Below are 19,270 nucleotides of genomic sequence, written 5' to 3' on the forward strand. Positions count from 1 at the left end.
GGGAGAAAGCAAACAAACAAATGAACAATAAAAATATCGGAACATGTGTAGGACACAAACTTACTGAGTCTTAGTTTCATTTTTTGGAAAAACAAGGATAATGAACACCTACCTCAAGAGTTGTTATAATGATTAAATAACATTATAAAGGCAAAATGCTTCACAAGATGATGCTCACTAAATATCAGTTCTCTTCCCCTAAATCCATTCTAGGTGGTTCAAGATGGGGCTGGCATGGGAAAGGAGAGTTAAACTTTTTGCATCTGCAGCAGATAACTCTCAGACTTAAGAGAATCTACAGAATATGGGATCATTAAAAGGATGCCACGAATGCCACTGGACATTTGCCCCACTCTACACTGTACAAAGGTGAAAGACCTGGATGGCATGGAGACTCAGTGATGTGATCCATCAGCATTATTAGTAAAATGACCAAGTTGGTATTACTAGTTATTAATGTTAAGTGTGTTGCCACATTTTATTTCATTATTTAATGATACTTCTGATCCTTTAAACTATTACTTCTCCCAGTCAGGCGTGATGGCTCATGCCTGTAATTCCAGCACTTTGGGAGGCTAAGGCAGGCAGATCAACTGAGGTCAGGAGTTCAAGACCAGCCTGGCTAACATGGTAAAACCCCATCTCTACTAAAAACAGAAAAAACTGGCTGAGCATGGTGGCTCACACCTGTAATCTCAGCACTTGGGAGGCTGAGGCAGGCAGAGCACCTGAGGTCAGGAGATCAAGACCAGCCTGACCAACATGGAGAAACCCCATCTCTACTAAAAATACAAAATCAGCCGGTGTGGTGGCTCATGCCTGTAATCTCAGGTACTTGGAAGGCTGAGGGAGGAGGATCACTTGAATATGGTAGGTGGAGGTTGTGGTGAGCCGAGACCATGCCATTCCACTCCAGCCTGAGCAACAAGAGCGAAACTCTGTCTCAAAAAAAAAAAAAAAAATTAGCTGGGCATGGTGGCAGGTGTCTGTAATCCCAGCTACTTGGGAGGCTGAGATAAGAGAATCTCTTGAACTCAGGATTCAGAGGCTGCAGTGAGCCAAGATCATGCCACTGCACTCCAGCCTGGGCAACAGAGCAAGACTCTGCCTCAGAAAAAAAAAAAAAAAAAAAAAAAAAAAAAGTCTTCCCTTGCATATGCACGAAAATGATTTTTGACAAGGGTACCAGGATTGTTCAATTGGGAAATGACAGCCTATTCAACAAATGGTGCTAGGAAAACTGAATATCCACATGCAAAAAGAATGAAGTTGGATACTGTACATAACAATTAAGTCAAAATAAAGACATAAATGTAAGACCTAAAACTATAAAATCTTTAGAAGAAAACAGAGGGCAAAAGCAGCATGAGGCTGGGTGTGGTGGCTCACGTTTGTGATCCCAAAAGTTTGGGAGGCCAAGGCGGGAGGATTCACTGAGCCTAGGAGTTTGAGACCAGCCTGGGCAACACAGTGAAACCCCTGTCTCTATAAAAAAATTTAAAAATAAAAAATCAGCTGTGTGTGGTGGCACATGCCTGTGGTCCCAGCTACTTGAAAGGCTGGGGTAGGAGGATTGCTTGCGCCTGAAAGGTAGGCTGATTGTGCCACTGCACTCCAGCCAGGGCAACAGAGTGAGACCTCTCAAAACAACCCAATTCAAAAATGGGCAAAGGACTTGAGTAAATATTTTTCTAAAGAAGATCTACAGATTGCCAACTGCACATGAAAATATACTCAAAGCCAGGTTCAGTGGCTCATGCCTGTAACCTCAGCAGTTTGGGAGGATTACCTGAGCCTAGGAGTTTGAGGTTTCAGTGAGCTATGATTGCACCGCTGCACTCCAGTCTGGGAGACATAGCGAGACCTCGTCTCAAAAATCAAAATTAAAATTAAAAACAAAAAATGCTCAACAACACTAATCATCTGGGAAATGCAAATCAAAACTACCATACCACCTCACACCCATTAGCAAGGATGTGGAGTTATTAGCAAGGATATAAAGAAATTAGAACCCTTGTGCACTATTAGTAGAAACGTAAAATGGTGTATAGGTGTTACAAAAAAAAAACAGAGCGGTGGCTCCTTAAAAAACTAAACATAGAATTATCGTATGATCCAACAATTCCACTTCTGAGTCTGTACCCAGCACTTTGGGAGGTCAAGGCAGGAGTATCGCCTGTGGCCAGGAGTTTAAGACTAGTTTGGACAACACAGCAGGGCACTGTCTCTATAAAAAAAATTTAAAATTCAGCTGGGTATGGTGGCAAGTCCCCATAGTTCTAGCTACTTGGGAGGCTGAACGGGGAGGACCACTTCATCCTGGGAGTTCCAAGTTGCAGTGAGCTATAATTGCACCACTCCCCTCCAGATGGGACAATAGAGCAAGACCTTGTCTCTAAAAAAATACAAAAAATAGAAACAAAGTAGTCAAATTCACAGAAGCAGAAAAAAGGGGATAGGAGCGGGTAAGAATGGGAGGTAATTTAAATGATTATAATAGAGTCTCAGTGTTAAAACAAGAAAAGCATTACTGCAATGGATAGTGGCAACATTGTGCAACATTATAAACACATTTAGTATTACTGAACTGCGTATTAGAAATAGTTAAGACAGTAAATTTTATGTTAAATTGACAAAACACACTTCCATACCTTTGCTACCATTTTGATCTCTATCAAATTCTTCAAATAACCAAATTTATTGCTAGAATATCCGATCTTCATTAACAGATTTTCTGCTGTATTTTCAATGTGGCCAATGAATTCATTTCTCAAACGAAATAATTTTAGAGGAACAGCCATGAACCTGAGACTTGGACCCTTCCTTACTAAATTCTATTTTTAAATCATCTATTAACCTTAGCAGCAGGTGCCTTTTTTAGAGGTCCTGGTTTGGGTGCGGAAATGTCCTTTGTGTCCTTATCTCCTGCAGCTCCTGAAGCAGCAGTCCTTCCAGGCACAGGTTTGAATTCCTTCTTATCAGCAGCTAGTCCAGATTTCTTACCATGTATCAGTTCTACCTTTTCTGAACATTCTTTGATCTGGAGAGTGAAAGTGAGATGAATATCAGTAAGCTCAACTTTGAAAAACACAACCACTACATTACTACATTTCTAAACTACACATATGAATTCAGAGAAATGGCCAGGCGAGGTGGTTCATGCCTGTAATCCCAACACTTTGGGAGGCCGAGGTGGGTGGATCACTTGAGGTCAGAGGTTTGAGACCAGCCTGGCCTACCTGGTAAAACCCTGCCTCTACTAAAAATACAAAAAAATTAGCTGGGCATGGTGGTGGGTACCTATAACCCAGCTACTTGGGAGACTGAGGCACAAGAATCGTTTGAACCCAGGAGGCAGAGGTTGCAGTGAGCTGAGATTCTGCCACTGCAATCCAGCCTGGGCGACAAAGTAAGACTCCGTTGTCACAAAAAAAAAAAAAAAAAAAAAAAATTCAGAGAAAACATTTCCTTCTCAACAAAGATAAATTATCCACACTTTCTTGGCAGTAGATAGGCATATGTAAGCTATTAATCTTACATTTTATTTCTTTCTCTTTTTTTAAAGAAAAAAAGAATAGTAAGAAAAAGAATAAAGAAGAGGAAGAAAGAGAAAGAGGGAGAGGGAGAGAGAATGGGGGTATTGCTTTACTGCCCGGGCTAGGATGTAGTCTAAATATGGGTATGCCTGTAATTGTCCTTAATAATGGAGACATGAAAGAAAATGAGGGAAAAGAATAACAAACAAGGAGCCAACCAACATTTCGTTTAAACTTCTAAGATGATATGATGTGGTACTGATAAGAGTGAATATTTTGTGTATTTAAAGTGGAGAGTTCTATAAATGTTAATTACATTTACTTGTTCCAGATCTGAGTTCAAGTCCTGGATATCGTTGTTAATTTTCTGTCTCATTGATCTGTCTAATATTAATGTTGAAGTCTCCCACTCTTGTTGTGTGGGAGTCTAAGTCTCTTTATTAGTCTTGTATGTCTGGGTATTCCTGTATTGGATGCGTATATATTTAGGATCTTTAGCTCTTCTTGTTGTTGCATTGATCCTTTTATCATTATAGAATGTCCTTCTTTGCTTCTTTTGATCTTTGTTGCTTTAACGACTATTTTAACAGAGGCAAAAATTGTAACTTCTGCTTTTCATTTATTTATTTTAGCTCTCTGTTTGGTTGGTAAATCTTTCTCCATCCCTTGTTTTGAGTCTTTGTGTATCCTTGAATGTGAGATGGGTCTGCATGCAGCATACCAATGGGTTTTAGTTTTTTATCCAAATTGCCTGTCTGTCTTTGGATTGGGGGATTTAGTCAATTTAAATTTAGAATTAATAAAGATATATGTGAGTTTAATACTACCATTTAATATTAGCTGGCTATTTTGCCCATTAATTTATGTAAATTCTTCATTATATTGATGCTCTTTGCTTTTTGGTATTTTTTAGAAAGGCTGATACTGTTTGTTCCTTTCTATGTGTAGTGGTTCTTTCAGAAGCTCTTGTAAAGCAGGCCTGGTGGTGATGAAATCTCTGAGTGCTTGTTTGTTCACAAAAAACTTTATTTTTCCTTCACTTATGAAGCTTAGTTTGGCTGGATGTGAAATTCTTGGTTGAAAGTTCTTTTCTTTAAGGATGTTGAATATTGGTCCCCACTCTCTTCTGGCTTGTAGGGTTTCTGCTGAGAGATCTGCTGTAAGTCTGATAGGCTTCCCTTTGTGGGTAACCTGACCTTTCTCTCTGGCTGCCCTTAGTATTTTCTCCTTCATTTCAACCCTGGTGAATCTGACAATTGTGTCTTGGAGTTGCTCTTCTTGAGGAATATCTTTGTGGTGTTCTCTGTATTACCTGGAGTTGAATATTATCCTGCCTTACTAGGTTGGGAAAATTTTCCTGAATAATATCCTGAAGCATATTTTCCATCTTGGATTCATTCTCTTCGTCACATTCAGGTACACCTATCAAGCGTAGATTAGGTCTTTTCACATAGTCCCATATTTCTTGGAGACTTTGCTCGTTTCTTTTTATCCTTTTTTCTCTAATCTTGTCTTCTTGTTTTATTTGATTGAGTTGGTCTTCGACCTCTGATATCCTTTCTTCTGCTTGATCAATTTGGCTGTTAAAACTTGTGCATACTTCACGTAGTTCTTGTATTGTGTTTTTCAACTCCATCAATTCACTTATATTCCTCTCTAAATTGTGTATTCTTGTTAACATTTCGTCAAACCTTTTTTCAAAGTTCTTAGTTTCTTTGGATTGGATTAGAACAAGTTCTTTTAATTCACAGAAGTTTCTTATTATCCACATTTTGAAGCCTGCTTCTGTAATTGGAACACACTCGTTCTCCATCAAGCCTTGTTTCGTTGCTGATGAGGAACTGTGATCCCCTGCTGAGGGAGAGGCGTTCTGATCTTGGATATTCTCAGCCTTTTTTGGCTGTTTTCTTCCCTTCGTTGTAGATTTATCCATCTGTGGTCTTTATAATTACCGTCTTTGTAATTGGGTTTCTGAGTGGACGTCCAACTTACTGATTCTCAGCGCCGAAATCTGAGCAACCCACTGCACCGACTAAATCAGCGGCATTAAGATTGATGGTGCTTTCTTTTCTGAATCTGCACCAAGAACCGACGCTTCGAGGCGCCAGCAAAACTGCCTCACTGGTTACAAGAGTCGTGCTGGCGACCCGTGGGGCTCCTCCGCTGGGAATCTCCTGGTGCGTGAGCAACAAGAATTCATGTGAAGGTGTGGTGTCCTCTCGGTCTTTGCGCTTTCACTGGGAGCTACAATCCCGAGCTGCTAGTGATCAGCCATCTTGGATCTCTCCCCATTTTATTTCTTTACAAGTTAGAAATACAATATACTTAAAACAAGCACATTTTTTAATGGAAGCCTTCACATATAGAAAGGTAATTTTCAGGATTTTAGAAGTAAATTTATCTCACAGAACTGCTTCTGCCTTCTCTACAGATTGGCCACTCAGCATTTTTTTGCTTATAATTTGAAAGATATTTCTACTACTATCACCATCATAGCCTAGAATGAAACTTAAATTTCAAAAGCTGTGTTTTTAAACTCTAGGTCTGAGCTACCAGTGGAGAATGAAATACATTTACTGAGGTGAAGTCAGTATTTTTTTTTTCCTTAATAAAACAGAACAGACAAAATTAAGACCAAAGTAGTAGAGAGCATCCTCCACAACTTGTTTCAATTATGCATTTCTTTCCTTCTATAAATGGCAATTTTTTTAAAAATCAAAAAATACTGATCAAAAGAATACCAGTACTCTCTAATTGCTACGAGACAAAGCCATGATGCAAAGAGACAGGACTGTTGTCGAATTTCAGTACAATCCATTACTAACTAACCTACCTTATCAAGCTTGAGTTTGTCCACGTCAGCTAAGAATGGGTTTACTGCTTTCTCACCAACCACCTTCAAAGCAGTACCCAATGCTTCGAATGCGGCATCTCTGACTTCAGGAGCAGAATCATTGATGTGCTATAATCCAGAAGTAAGCAAAATCATATTAATGTAAGGTATTTTACGTATTACTCACTTTATTTATTTATTGTTTGCTTGTTTTATTATTTATTTATTTAATTGGCATTACCCACTTTAATTCAGATTGATGGCTGCTGCATAAAGAATTTGCTTCTTACAATTTACTAAGCTAAGTGTAGCTTTCCATATGCCAATTGACAGTTACTCTTTCAAAAATTCTTTGAATTTTCACCTGGCACGATGACTCATGCCTGTAATCCCAGCACTTTGGGAGGCTGAGGCTGAGGCTGAGGTCAGGAGTTCAAGACCAGCCTTTCCAACATGGTGAAAACCACTCTCTACTAAAATACAAAAACTAGCCAGGCATGGTGGCAGGCGCCTGTTATCCCAGCTACTCAGGAGGCTGAGGCAGGAGAATCACTTGAGCCTGGGAGGCGGAGGTTGCAGTGAGCCGAGATCATGCCACCACACTCCAGCCTGAGTGACAGAGCTAGACTCCATCTCCATCTGGGTTAAGGAAACCCTTGGTATTCCATTTAGCAAATAAGTGCTTCCTTTTTCTCTTACCCTCTATCTAAAATGATTCACTCCTAAATGATCTTCAAATACTTCATATTTGATATCTATGCTTGGCCAGATCCAGCTGAACACTAGTATACCGGCCAAGTAAGAATCAAAATGTTTAACAGTTAATGGAATCATAACACTAACTTGTGCTTTCTTTCAAGAGTAACATAGTTAGGAGAATTTGGATTCAGTTTCTAAGCTGTAAAGGGTCTGCTCCTCTATGATCAAAAGGTCATAACCTCTGTAGTCTGAAAGTCAAGTACTTACTGTACATAATTAGGAGGAAAATATCTTGCCTAGGTATAAAATATTCTCCCAATTTCAAAGAGAGTCTATACCTTAAGTAGCGCAGCACAAAAGGGCTTTAGCAAGCTCTTTGGCAGGGTAGAAGCAGTGCAGTGGCGGAAACTTCTTGCAATAAAAAGAGATGTCTGCTGCTTGATGGTTGGATTTTTATTATCCATTACTGCTAAAACATCCTCACTGATGTTCTGTAGTGTGGTCTTTGGAAAGAAAATGTGGTTAATGAGCTTTTCTCAATTGTAAAGAACAATAAAAATATTATATTAACAAAATTTACTTCAGATAACTACAAACTCATACAGTCAACTTACAGTAAGGAAGATTGCATCAATTGCCTCCTGCAGGGCTTGTACCACTTGAGGTTTCTTCTCTTTGAATTTCTCCAAAATGGTTGGCACAACCTGTAAAAGTGAATGGCTAGAACATTATTCAGCAACAAAAAGGAATGATGTACAAAAAGGAATATGTTAGTACATAGCTGAATCTTAAAATAGTATGCTAAGTTAAAAAAAAAAAAACAGTCACAAACTGGGCACAGAGACTCATGCCTGAAATCCCAGCACTTTGGGACGCTGAGGCAAGTGGCTTGCTTGAGGCCAGGAGTTCAAGACAGCCTGGGCAACAGAGTGAGACCCTGTCTCTACTAAAACAAAATTAGTCAGGTGTGGTGATGTGTGCCTGTGGTCCCAGCTACTTTTTTTTTTTTTTTTGAGACGGAGTTTCGCTCTTGTTACCCAGGCTGGAGTGCAATGGCACGATCTTGGCTCACCGCAACCTCCGCCTCCTGGGTTCAGGCAATTCTCCTGGCTCAGCCTCCTGATTAGCTGGGATTACAGGCACGCACCACCATGCCCAGCTAATTTTTTCTGTATTTTCTTTAGTAGAGACAGGGTTTCACCATGTTAGCCAGGATGGTCTCAATCTCCTGACCTCGTGATCCGCCCGCCTTGGCCTCCCAAAGTACTGGGATTACAGGAGTGAGCCACCGTGCCAGCCTAATGGAGACATTCTTTAACCAGCACAACAAAGTGAAACAAAGGCATAATCAGAACTCAAATTGGAAAGCCAGGTAATCATCCAACCAGAATTTGGTAAATTAAAATGGATTTTAGGCTGGGTGTGGTGGCACAAGCTTGTAATCCTAGCACTTTGGGAGGCTGAGGCAGGAGATGGCTTGAACCAGGAGTCTGAGACCAGCCTGGGTAAGATGGCAAAACCCCATCTCTACCAAAAATGCGAATAGTCAACATGGTGGGGTGTGCCTGAAGTCCCAGCTACTTGGGAGACTGAGCTGGGAGGATCACCTGAGACTAGGAGGTTAAGGCTGCAGTGAGCAGAGATGGTGCCACTGCACTCCAGCCTGGGTGACAAAGTGAGACCCTGTCTCAAAAAAAAAATATATATATATATTCTCTGGACTGATATTTAAGTGGTTTAGGAAAAAAAATTGTTCTCTATCTTGAAAAATTATTCCCAATACAAAAGTGTAACATCCTACTAAGTAACACAAACCTGACTGAAAGCTAGTTAATAAACCAATGGCATATACACATAGATATTATATATTGATTGGTATAAAAATATTGATTTTAAATTTGTTTCAATTTATGATTTACATGTCTAGGGTTTTATAGACTCTTATTTTTATTTCCCTAGTAATAAGCCAGTCATGATTTATTTTTATTTGGTAGTGTCTTCTTTTTCTTCAATTAAGTTCTCTGAGATTATTTTTAATGCTATGAGTAAGCAAGCTCCAAATACCATAGCTCATGTGAGGCTAAATATTAGCTTCATAACATAAAATGGACACATGACTAGGGACTATTGGAAATTTCTAAGTCAACCTAGGGAATCAAATGATAAAAGTAGCTAGCAAGCTAAACTCTAAAGATCAATAGGGTTAATTTTTAGGATGCTGAACCATTCTTAGTAATTCAGACCAGATTTAGAGGCCACTGACACATGCCAGTTAAAGAAAATATCTTAATTAATTAAAATTATTACCAAATTTGATTGGAAACAAACTTAAACTAATAGTATAGTCAACAAATGTTTCCAGTCAGATTTTCTTTGAATAAGTTAAACAGACATCACCTATATAAAATATATAACATTGTAATCTATATAAAATGTCTCAAATATATAAGTAAATTATATATTAAAATAGGAAAACACTATAAAACACATTTTATAAGTTAACCTCACAGTTTTACATTCATAGTTTTATATTGCCTTTCCTACTCTCGTTTTCATTCTGGTCCTGGTCATTACAAGTTTTATCTTGTTGTAATGTGTATAATGTTGTAAGAACAAAGCAAGATACTAATAAGTAAATAAGGAATTAGCAAATAAATCAACTCAACTAAGTACTTTATTAGGCCTAGTGCCTGACTTTCTACATAAGGCCTATAAATTTTGTTATAACTGACATCTACTGAAATTTATAAGAATCTATGCTGAATATTAATGAAACAGAGAAATTTACTTTGTACAATATGTGCACATCTATGCCAAGGAGTTGTTTTAAAGCATAGAGCAAACTAGGTTTGCCATTTTTGATAAACTTTGTTGTTCTGTATCTAAAAAGGAGTGTTACTTACATGTCCTGCATACTGTCCAAATTTCTTCCTTAGCCCAACAGCCAGGCCAGTAAGACATTTTGCTGCCAAAGCCACCAACATGACATTGGTGTCCTTTCCAACAACCTACAAACGGGGAAAAAAAGGAAAACAAAATAGTCAAAGCCTTGTAGAAGGGTATTCAAATTTTATTCTCAAAAAACTCAGAGGCCAGGTGCAGTGGCTCACACCTGTAATCTCAGCACTTTGGGAAGCTGAGGCAGGTGGATCACCTGAGGTCAGGAGTTTGAGACCAGCCTGACCAACTTGGTAAAACGACCTGTTTCTACTAAAAACACAAAAATTAGCCAGACATGGTGGTGGGTGCTTATAATCCTAGCTACTTGGGAGGCTGAGGTAGAAGAATCGCTTGAACCTAGGAGGCAGAGGTACAGTGAGCTGAGATTGTGCCATTGCATTCCAGCCTGGGAGAAAGAGGAAGACTCTGTCTCAAAAAAAAGAAAAGAAAAAACAACAACTACTCTGAAAGCTCTTATGCTAATATATGACCAATTTTATTTCCTACAAGAGAGGAAAAATTCTTTCACTGTACAGAATTTGGGAGCTTCCCTTCATTATGTTTAGTCTTCTCTTTTAAAGTTCCAATAACAAAACATAGATAAAACCACAACATCGAATTACTCACTATCTGGGCTGTCGGCACTGTTCCAACTGTGCAGGAAGTGACCCTGACAATGGCAGAGAAGCCAGAGGTCTGCTGGCTTTGTTTCGGGACAAGGAAAATGAAAAGATAATGTATCTCTGAAAGACACCACAGGGCAACAGCTCTAATATTCATAACCAAGAAGCACCAGTAGAAACTGCTACAGATACTTTCAGGAAGTCCATGGGGACTTGAAATTGGGAATGCTACTGCAACTATTCTTCTGAGGGAGCTTCTGGCCTTTAGGCTGTCACTTCAGTCACCTAATGATTGTTAAGCTTGGATTCGAAGTCTGAGTAGATTCTCCTTTAGCACTGTTTATACTACTGCCCTCCTATGACACACCCCACACAGCCAAGCACTTATCTAAACTTAGGGGTAGTAGCTGTATCTATGTTAATTCAACAAGATAGTGACTATGACTGGGTTCCTTCCTGGTAAGATTTTACTGTGGTGCACTGCCCAATCAGTTGGTGTTAAAAAGATGCTTTATAGCCCGGCGTGGTGGCTCATGCCTGTAATCCCAGCACTTTGGGAGGCCAAGATGGGCTGACTGCCTGAAGTCAGGAGTTCGATACCAGTCTGGCCAACATTGTGAAATCCTGTCTCTGCTAAAAATACAAAAAATGTGGCCAGGCATGGTGACATGCACCCGTAATGCCAGCTACTCAGGAGGCTGAGGCAGGAAAATTGCTTGAACCAGGGAGGTGGAGTTGCAGTGAATCAAGACATGCCACCACACTCTAGGCTGGGCGACAGAGCAAGACTCCGTCTTAAACAAACACACAAACAAAAAAGCTGCTTTATTATACAAAAATTAACTGATGGTGCATGCCTGTAGTCCCAGGTACTTGAGAGGCTGAGGCAAAAGGATCACTTGAACCTGGGAGGTAGAGGTTGCAGTGATCTTGGAGTTGCAAGATAGCGCCACTACACTCCAGCCTCGGTGGCAAAGCACACTTTTGTCACAAAAAAAGAAAAAAGAAAGCTGCTTTATTTATAAATGCCCCCAAACTCTTGTTTTTTCACTCTTTTCCCAGTAGGAGTAATGCCTCCAATCTACTTTGAATTTTATCTTGTCCCTACAAGCTGATGTTCCACAAGCAGAATGCTTTATTCTAGATTCTCTGTATTAAACAAATCCTAACTTGTAGCATGCAAATTCTACTTGGCACTTATACGCACTCCTTAAGTGCTGAAGAATAAGGATTAAGAAACTAACACTTATTAAAAAAACGAATTAGGCACCACAATTTTGTAGGCACTTTATAATCCTTCTTAAATTTAATTTTCGCCCAAACCCAATGAGGTAGCATTATTATTATTTCAACTTTGAGGATTTGCAGCAAGGTGTGGTAGTTCACGCTCATAATCTCAAGACTTTAGGAGGCTCAGGAGCGAGGATTGCTTCAGCCCAGGAGTTCAAGACCAGCCTGGGCAACATGGCAAAACCCTGTCTCTACCAAAAATAGAAAAATGAGCCAGGCATGGTGGCATGTGCCTATAGTCCCACGTACTTAGGAGGCTGAGGTAGGACTGCTTGAACCCGGGAGGCAAAAGTTGAAGTGAGCTGAGATCGCACCACTGTGCTCCACCCTGGGTGACAGAGCGAGACCCTGTCTCAAAAACAAAACAAAACAAAAACAAACAAACAAAAAACAACAACAAAAACTGCAGATTTCAAAAGATTTTTGTTTGTTTTTTTGAGACAGGGTCTGGCTTGATCTCAGTTCACTGCATGCAACCTCGCCCCCCAGGTTCAAGCAATCCTCCTACCTCAGCCTCTTGAGTAGCTAAGACAAAAGGCAAGTGCTACCACATCTGCTAATATTTCTATTTTTTATAGAAAGAGGGTTTTCTTCATGTTGCCCAGGCTGGTCTCAAACTCCTGGACTCAAGCAATCAGCCCACATCGGCCTTCCAAAGTGTTGGGATTACAGGTGTGAGCTATTGCACCCAGCCAGATTCTAAAATCTCTAAAATTAGAGATTAATGTGCTTAAGATCAGGTAGTTAGCAAATAGTAATGATGTGTGATTCAAATTCAGGTCAATTTTGACTCCAAAGCTTTTGCTCCTTTTATTAAGTAAAGCACATTCTCCTTCTAAACTTGTGTTATGGTATGTCCACTTTCCTTAAAAGAGAATGAGATCAGGGTCCTAAAAAACATTTTGTTAATCTCTAATTATTATAAGTCTATGAAGAAAAAAAATTTCCATTCATTTCTGTATTGAAATCACTATTCTAAAGCATGTTCTCCTTCTAAACTTGTATTATGGTTAGTCCACTCTCCTTATGAGAGGATGAGATCAGGGTCCTAATAAACATTTTCTTAAATCTCTAATTATTATAAGTCTGTGGAGAAAAATATTTTCCATTTATTTCTGTACTGAAATCACTATCTAAAGCATGTTCTCCCTTCTAAACTTGTGTTATGGTTAGTCCACTTTCCTTATGAGAGGATGAGATCAAGGGCCTAATAAACATTTTGTTAAATCTCTCATTACTGGGCCAGGCGTGGTGTCTCACGCCTGTAATACCAGCACTTTGGGAGGCCAAGGCACGTGGATCACAAAGTCAGGAGTTCACGAGCAGCCTGGCCAACATGGTGAAACCCGTCTCTACTAAAAACACAAAATTAGCCTGGTGTGGTGGCAGGTTCCTGTAATCCCAGCTACTCAGGAGGCTGAGGCAGAGAACTGCTTAAACCTGGGAGGCAGAGGTTGCGGTGAGCTGAGATCGCTCCATTGCACTCCAGCCTAGGTGACAGAACAAGACTCCATTTCAAGGAAAAAAAAAAAATCTCTCATTACTATAAGTCTATGGAGAAAAAAATTTTTCATTCATTTCTATATTGAAATCACTATTGCCATTTTATTTATTTATTTATTTTTTACTATTGGCATTCATAAATGTTCTGATTATTTTCCTTACCAAAATGCCTCTCAGATTTGATTTCGATGCTAGACTTTATATTTAGCATTTAAATATATATTCTAGAAATGGACGTCAAAAACATGTCAGAGCCCGTTCCAACAAATTCTAGTTCAATGAATCTGGGACGAAATTTGGACATCAGTATTTTTATATGGCTCAAAGGGTCTACTCAAATATAAAATCCATGATGTTCTCTCTTTATATAATACAGCAAGAGATTATATTTACATTCATAATACCAATGGAAATCACAGAACTGTCTTTTTGTGGGAAGCTAATATCCTTAGAAAATACATGTAGAAAACATGTAACATTAATGATAAAAAAAAAAAAAGAAAAGATTTTCTTTGACACATCGGAAATTCAGTGCCAGAGCATTAAGATTTCTAATAATAATCACATGCTGGAAGAACTGACAGAGAATCTGTAGCTTTCTTCATATGCCACTGGAATCTGACTTTCCCTGTCTCGATGCCCTCTCCTATTCTCCTTCCCATTCTTTTCTCTCAGGTTCCAGGTCAGTAAAACTCTTTCCCCTAGGGCAATTCTCTTTTATTTTACACAAGTGTGGTTCTTCAAGATGTAAAATTGACGACTGAACAAAGATTTCACAAATCTTATCTCTGCCTCCAAGTTCCAATGAAGGAAAGCCTAGGAGGGTTAACTACTAAAATATACAGTTGATCCTCGTTATTCATGAATCCATATTTGCTAAAACCTACTTATAATCTCAAAATCAACACTCATGGTACTTTCCCAGTCATTCACCGTCAAGTACAAAGCTGTGAACATTTTGTGTGGTCTACTGTGCACATTTCCAGCTGAGGTCGACAAGATAACATTCTGCCTTCTTGCTTTTGGCTCTTACACTATAAAAAAGTGTCTTTTTCATGGTTTATTCAGTGCCATGTTTTTGCATTTTTGTGTTTTTTGTTGGTGCTTTTGTTGTTTAAAATGGCTCCTAAGTGTAGTGCTGAAATGCTGTCTAATATTCCTAAACGCAAAAAGGCTCTGATGTGCCTTATGGAGAAAATATGCATGTTAGGAAAAGGTTTGTTCAAGCATGAGTTATAATGCTGTTGGCTAAGAGTTCAATGTGAATGAATCAACAACATACATTAAATATGGTATCTCCAAACAGAACAAAACAAAGATATTTATTGATTTATGGAAATGTTGTGACCAAAGGGTTGCAGAATCCTAACACTGTATTTCTCTTAGAAGCAATGATTCAATATTCACTAATTTACTGTTGTCAGTGGCTTAATAGAAAATAACTACTACGAGTAATGAGAATCACTATACTTCCATGTGCATATAATTAAAGATCAACTTCCTCACCTCACCATTCTAATCCTCTGCAATTTCAGACTGAGAAAGCAAACAAAACAAAGTTTTCATTCTTGCTGTATTCAAGATGTTTTCAGAGTTTGTTCTTAGCATTATAATCATACCCACTGTGTTTGATCTGTACTTACAGATTTCATAACAAGTTATTTCATAAAAAGTGTCCACCAGCAGCATTCAACTTGCCTGGACCTAAGCAACACCAAGAGTATTTTCTAAAAATGTTTATCTCTTACTTTATACTTGCCTGCTTCAAAACTGACCACATATCCCATACTCTTTACATACTGATACAATGTAGTGTGCAATCATTTGCTATCCTCATGTTTAATATTCATCCAATTAAATAGAGCTAACTTAAATAGCTCATCCTATAGAATTATAAAACTGGAATATTTAGTTCTAGATCAGCAAGACTCTCTTTTTCTAGAGGTTTACAGAAGCTATCAAATAGCATACCTAAAGTCAAAGTAACAAAAACAAAGATGGAAAATGAAACTAACCCACAACAGTAATTTAAAACAATCCTTTAAAAATGAATGTCTGAGCCGGGCGCGGTGGCTCATGCCTGTAATCCCAGCACTTTGGGAGGCTGAGGTGGGTGGATCACCTGAGGTCAGGAGTTCCAGACTAGCCTGACCAATATGGTGAAACCTCGTCTTTAAAAAAAAAAAAAAAAAAAAAAAATGTATGTCGGTAATTCAAACACCAGCAGTAGTGTTCCTTATGAGGTAGTGTATGTGTAATTAAAAAGATGACTGATGAGAAATTCAAAGGCCTGATCGTTATTACAATACCAATGTGAAAGTCCTCATATTTACCTTCTTTAATGCTTTTACTAAATCTGCATAATCGCCAGCTTCCAGTTTGGGGTTTTTCACTAGTACTTCTACAGCCTCCAGGGCCTCTTTTCTCTCTTGCCATTTTTTTGCCTCCTGCAAGATACAATATGAGTCATTTGTAACAGAAAATAAGAGAGCAGAATAAAAATCTATTTCTTGCACCCTGCTAATTCAAAGATATATTATTTTTTAAAAAAATTATAAAACTGTGGAGGCAATCAGAACATTTTGTTACATACATAAATTTTTGTTAATATTAAAAAGTATTTTCATAAGATGTTATAACTAAAGTAATATAATAAACAAACAGAATGCCATAAATGTTTCATTCTCATTTTCTAGGCAAATGTTAGTAAGCACGTATCAAACAGAAAACATTAATAGAAAGCATTTCTAGCCCACCCATCTCACATTAGAACAATTACAGGAGAAGAATTTCTAAACTGACGACATTAAAAGTACCAGAAAAGAACAATCACATAACCAACAACCCACTACTATAGTAGTGGTTGGGATAAGTCTGTGTTTCTCAACTGGGAATGATTTTGTCTACTAGGGAACATCTGGCAATGTCTGAAGACATTTTTGGTTGTCATGACTTAGGGGGATAGTATTACTGACATCTAGTGGATAAAAGCCAGAAATGCTGCTAAATATCAATGCATAGGGCAACTGACAAAAAATATCCACAGTGCTAAGGTCAAGAAAACTTGGGGTAAAGTAGTGGCAGTAGAAATAGAGAAAATGGAGAAAGGGGAGGAATCTGAAGATCTGGAGTGCTATAATACATATGTGTACAAAGTAGTGTAAGAGCAAAGAGGAAGAAGCAACTAACTCACTTTGCTAGGGAAGATACAGAGTGGAAGGGGGTGCACCAGGCAAGCACTCAGCAGAGTACTCTAATTCTATTCAAGTAATTATTTTGAAAGAAATAAGTGAAAGTTTAACGATTACTTACAATTTTGTCATAAAAGTCTTTGGGAAGTTTGGAAAGAATTTCTACAGCTTCTAAAAGCTCATAAGCATCTATCTGTGGTACCTCATCACCATCATCACCACCTTCAAGAAGAAAAACAAAACAAACCTTAAAAATGGTTAGAATTTTTTTACTCATCAGTTATCAGTCCTTTCACAACCCTGAAGAAATTTTAATAGAGAAGGGATCAGAGTTATTAAAGCTACATGCAACTTATATTTCATTAAAGGCAGTCCTGCAAAATATGCCTAATGAACACAAGATTCTTGTGGCAGTTCCAGTTCTTGCTAATTTTTGCAGAAACCAGAGTTTAAAATTGGCTTACCTCCTTCAGCATCTCCACCAGCAGACTGTTGTTGTTCCAATTTAGCTTCTAGTTCTTGTTGGGAACGAAGAAATCGACTAGGTCTAGGAGCACTTGTTGGCAGTTTGACCCATTCTTCTTCTAGTTCTTTCAACTGCAAATATTACATAATATTTAAATAACATCTGCATTTCCACCATTAGTTAACATACTTAATACTTACATTTATTGACATATCAGGACCCAATTTCTTTCTTTTTTTTTTTTTTTGGAGATGGAGTCTTACTCTGTCACCCAGGCTGAAGTGCAGTGGCATGATCTTGGCTCAGTGCAACCTCCACCTCCTGGGTTCAAGTAATTCTTGTGCCTCAGCCTCTCAAGTGGCTGGGATTACAGGGATGTGCTACCACATCTAGCTAACTTTTGTATTTTTAATAGAGATGAGGTTTCACCATGTTGTCCAGGCTGGTCTTGAACTTCCGACCTCAGGTGATCCTCCCACTTCAGCCTCCCAAAATGCTGGGATTACAGGTGTGAACCACTGTGCCTGGCTTCCAATTTCTTATTTATGTGGCTCTACCAGAGAAAAGATTCATTCATTCATTCATTGAGAGACAGGTTCTCAACTCTGTTGCCTAGGCTGCAGTACCATAGCTCAATTTTGGCTCACTGCAGCCTCGACCTCCCCAGGTTCAGGTGGTCCTCCCACCTAAGTTTCACAAACAGGTGGGACTACAGGTTGTGACACCATGCCTGGCTATTTTTTTATATTATTTGTAGAGACAGGGTTTGCCATGTTGTCCAGGCTCGTCTCGAACTCCTGGGCTCAAGTGATCTGTCTGCCTGGGCCTGCCAAAATGCTGGGATTACAAGTGGGAACCACCATGCCAGCCAAAGAAATATGTATTTAAATTATATTTATTTTACTGTGTAAGTTAAATCTATTTGAATGTATTATAAGGAATATGTATGTCTAAGCATTAAGAAAGAACAGTATGTCCCACTTTTTAAGACATTCTCATTAGTTCACGAATTCGGATATATTTGCATCAAACGAACTCTAATAAAAAGCCAGAAAGAATGTACTTCACACAGATAGTAAGTTCTGCCGCCCAACAGAATTGGAGAGAAAGTAAGCTATGCTCAGAATAACTTATTTCAAATTTAAGAATGAAAAATAATTATGTTTAAGGATAGAATATCAACAATGATAGGAAGAAAATATTTTCATATGAACCTTATGCAAAAGCAACCAGAAAAGTTTTTAATCTTACCTGGACAGAGTTTATATTTTGTAATGGGGGTCGCAGAGCATCCCGAATCCATCTGTAAATCTCCACAGCAATTAGTTTGGCTTCATCTCGAACAGCCTTCTCTCGAGACTCAAAGAGTTTTGGCAACACTTTGATAATTGGCTTAAGCAAGATGATTTTGGAACCGAATTCACTACAAGTAAAAAATTGGAGAAAAAACTGTTAACATGCAATGCACTTGAGTAAAACATTAGCTTTTCTTCATTCAAACATAGTCCCATATTTATATATTAGAAGAATTATGTAAGTTCAGTTTTTTTAAGGCAACAAAAGAAAAGGAATTCATAACTGCTTACCTACTTAGGTGTTGTTCTTCCAAGAATATTATTTAATGTGTAGGGTCCAAAACAATACAACCATTTTAAAACAAACTTTCTAAGTAAACAGACTAGGATTAAAACCTATAAAGAATAAACACGTATAATACCTTTTTTTTTTTTTTTTTTTTTTTTTGAGATGGCATTTCGCTTGTTGTCCAGGCTGGAGTGCAATGGTGTGATCTTGGCTCACTGCAACCCCTGCCTCCTTGGTCCAAGTGATTCTCCTGCCTCAGTCTCCCAAGTAGCTAGGATTACAGGCATGCACCACACCTGGCTAATTTTTGTATTTTTAGTAGAGATGGAGTTTCACCATGTTGGCCAGGCTGGTCTCGAACTCCCAACCTCAGTTGATCTACATTCCTCGGCCTCCCAAAGTGCTGCAATTACAGGTGTGAGCCACCATGCCCAGCTACTACCTTAAATACATATGTATATACATTAAAAGCTTACAAATACAAACTAGTTTATAAATATTTAGATGAGTGAAATCTACTTTTAATAAACCTTTAATAGCTCCTATAATTAAAGTAATTCATTTACCTAGATAGATCACAAATCCCGGCAGTTTATATTTCATTC

At 38.5% G+C, this 19,270-nt stretch overlaps 1 protein-coding gene across 3 annotated transcripts in view; it reads right to left on the minus strand.

Annotated features, from left to right (window-relative positions):
* The window catches only part of CKAP5 (cytoskeleton associated protein 5), a 114,752-nt gene that overhangs the window by 59,241 nt on the left and 36,241 nt on the right, over window positions 1-19,270 (minus strand). For all 3 annotated transcript variants that reach the window (XM_010334076.3, XM_074401389.1, XM_074401390.1), the window contains exons 5-13: window positions 18,333-18,504; window positions 17,080-17,212; window positions 16,737-16,837; window positions 15,758-15,871; window positions 9,972-10,076; window positions 7,683-7,772; window positions 7,407-7,571; window positions 6,370-6,498; window positions 2,858-3,040 (exon numbers count right to left, since the gene is read on the minus strand). In XM_010334076.3, the coding sequence (XP_010332378.1) occupies window positions 2,858-3,040; window positions 6,370-6,498; window positions 7,407-7,571; window positions 7,683-7,772; window positions 9,972-10,076; window positions 15,758-15,871; window positions 16,737-16,837; window positions 17,080-17,212; window positions 18,333-18,504 (1,192 nt within the window). The remainder of the gene's footprint in view (window positions 1-2,857; window positions 3,041-6,369; window positions 6,499-7,406; window positions 7,572-7,682; window positions 7,773-9,971; window positions 10,077-15,757; window positions 15,872-16,736; window positions 16,838-17,079; window positions 17,213-18,332; window positions 18,505-19,270) is intronic.

The sequence above is a fragment of the Saimiri boliviensis genome, chromosome 6, assembly GCF_048565385.1.
Source record: "Saimiri boliviensis isolate mSaiBol1 chromosome 6, mSaiBol1.pri, whole genome shotgun sequence".
Classification (NCBI taxonomy): Eukaryota; Metazoa; Chordata; class Mammalia; order Primates; family Cebidae; genus Saimiri; species Saimiri boliviensis.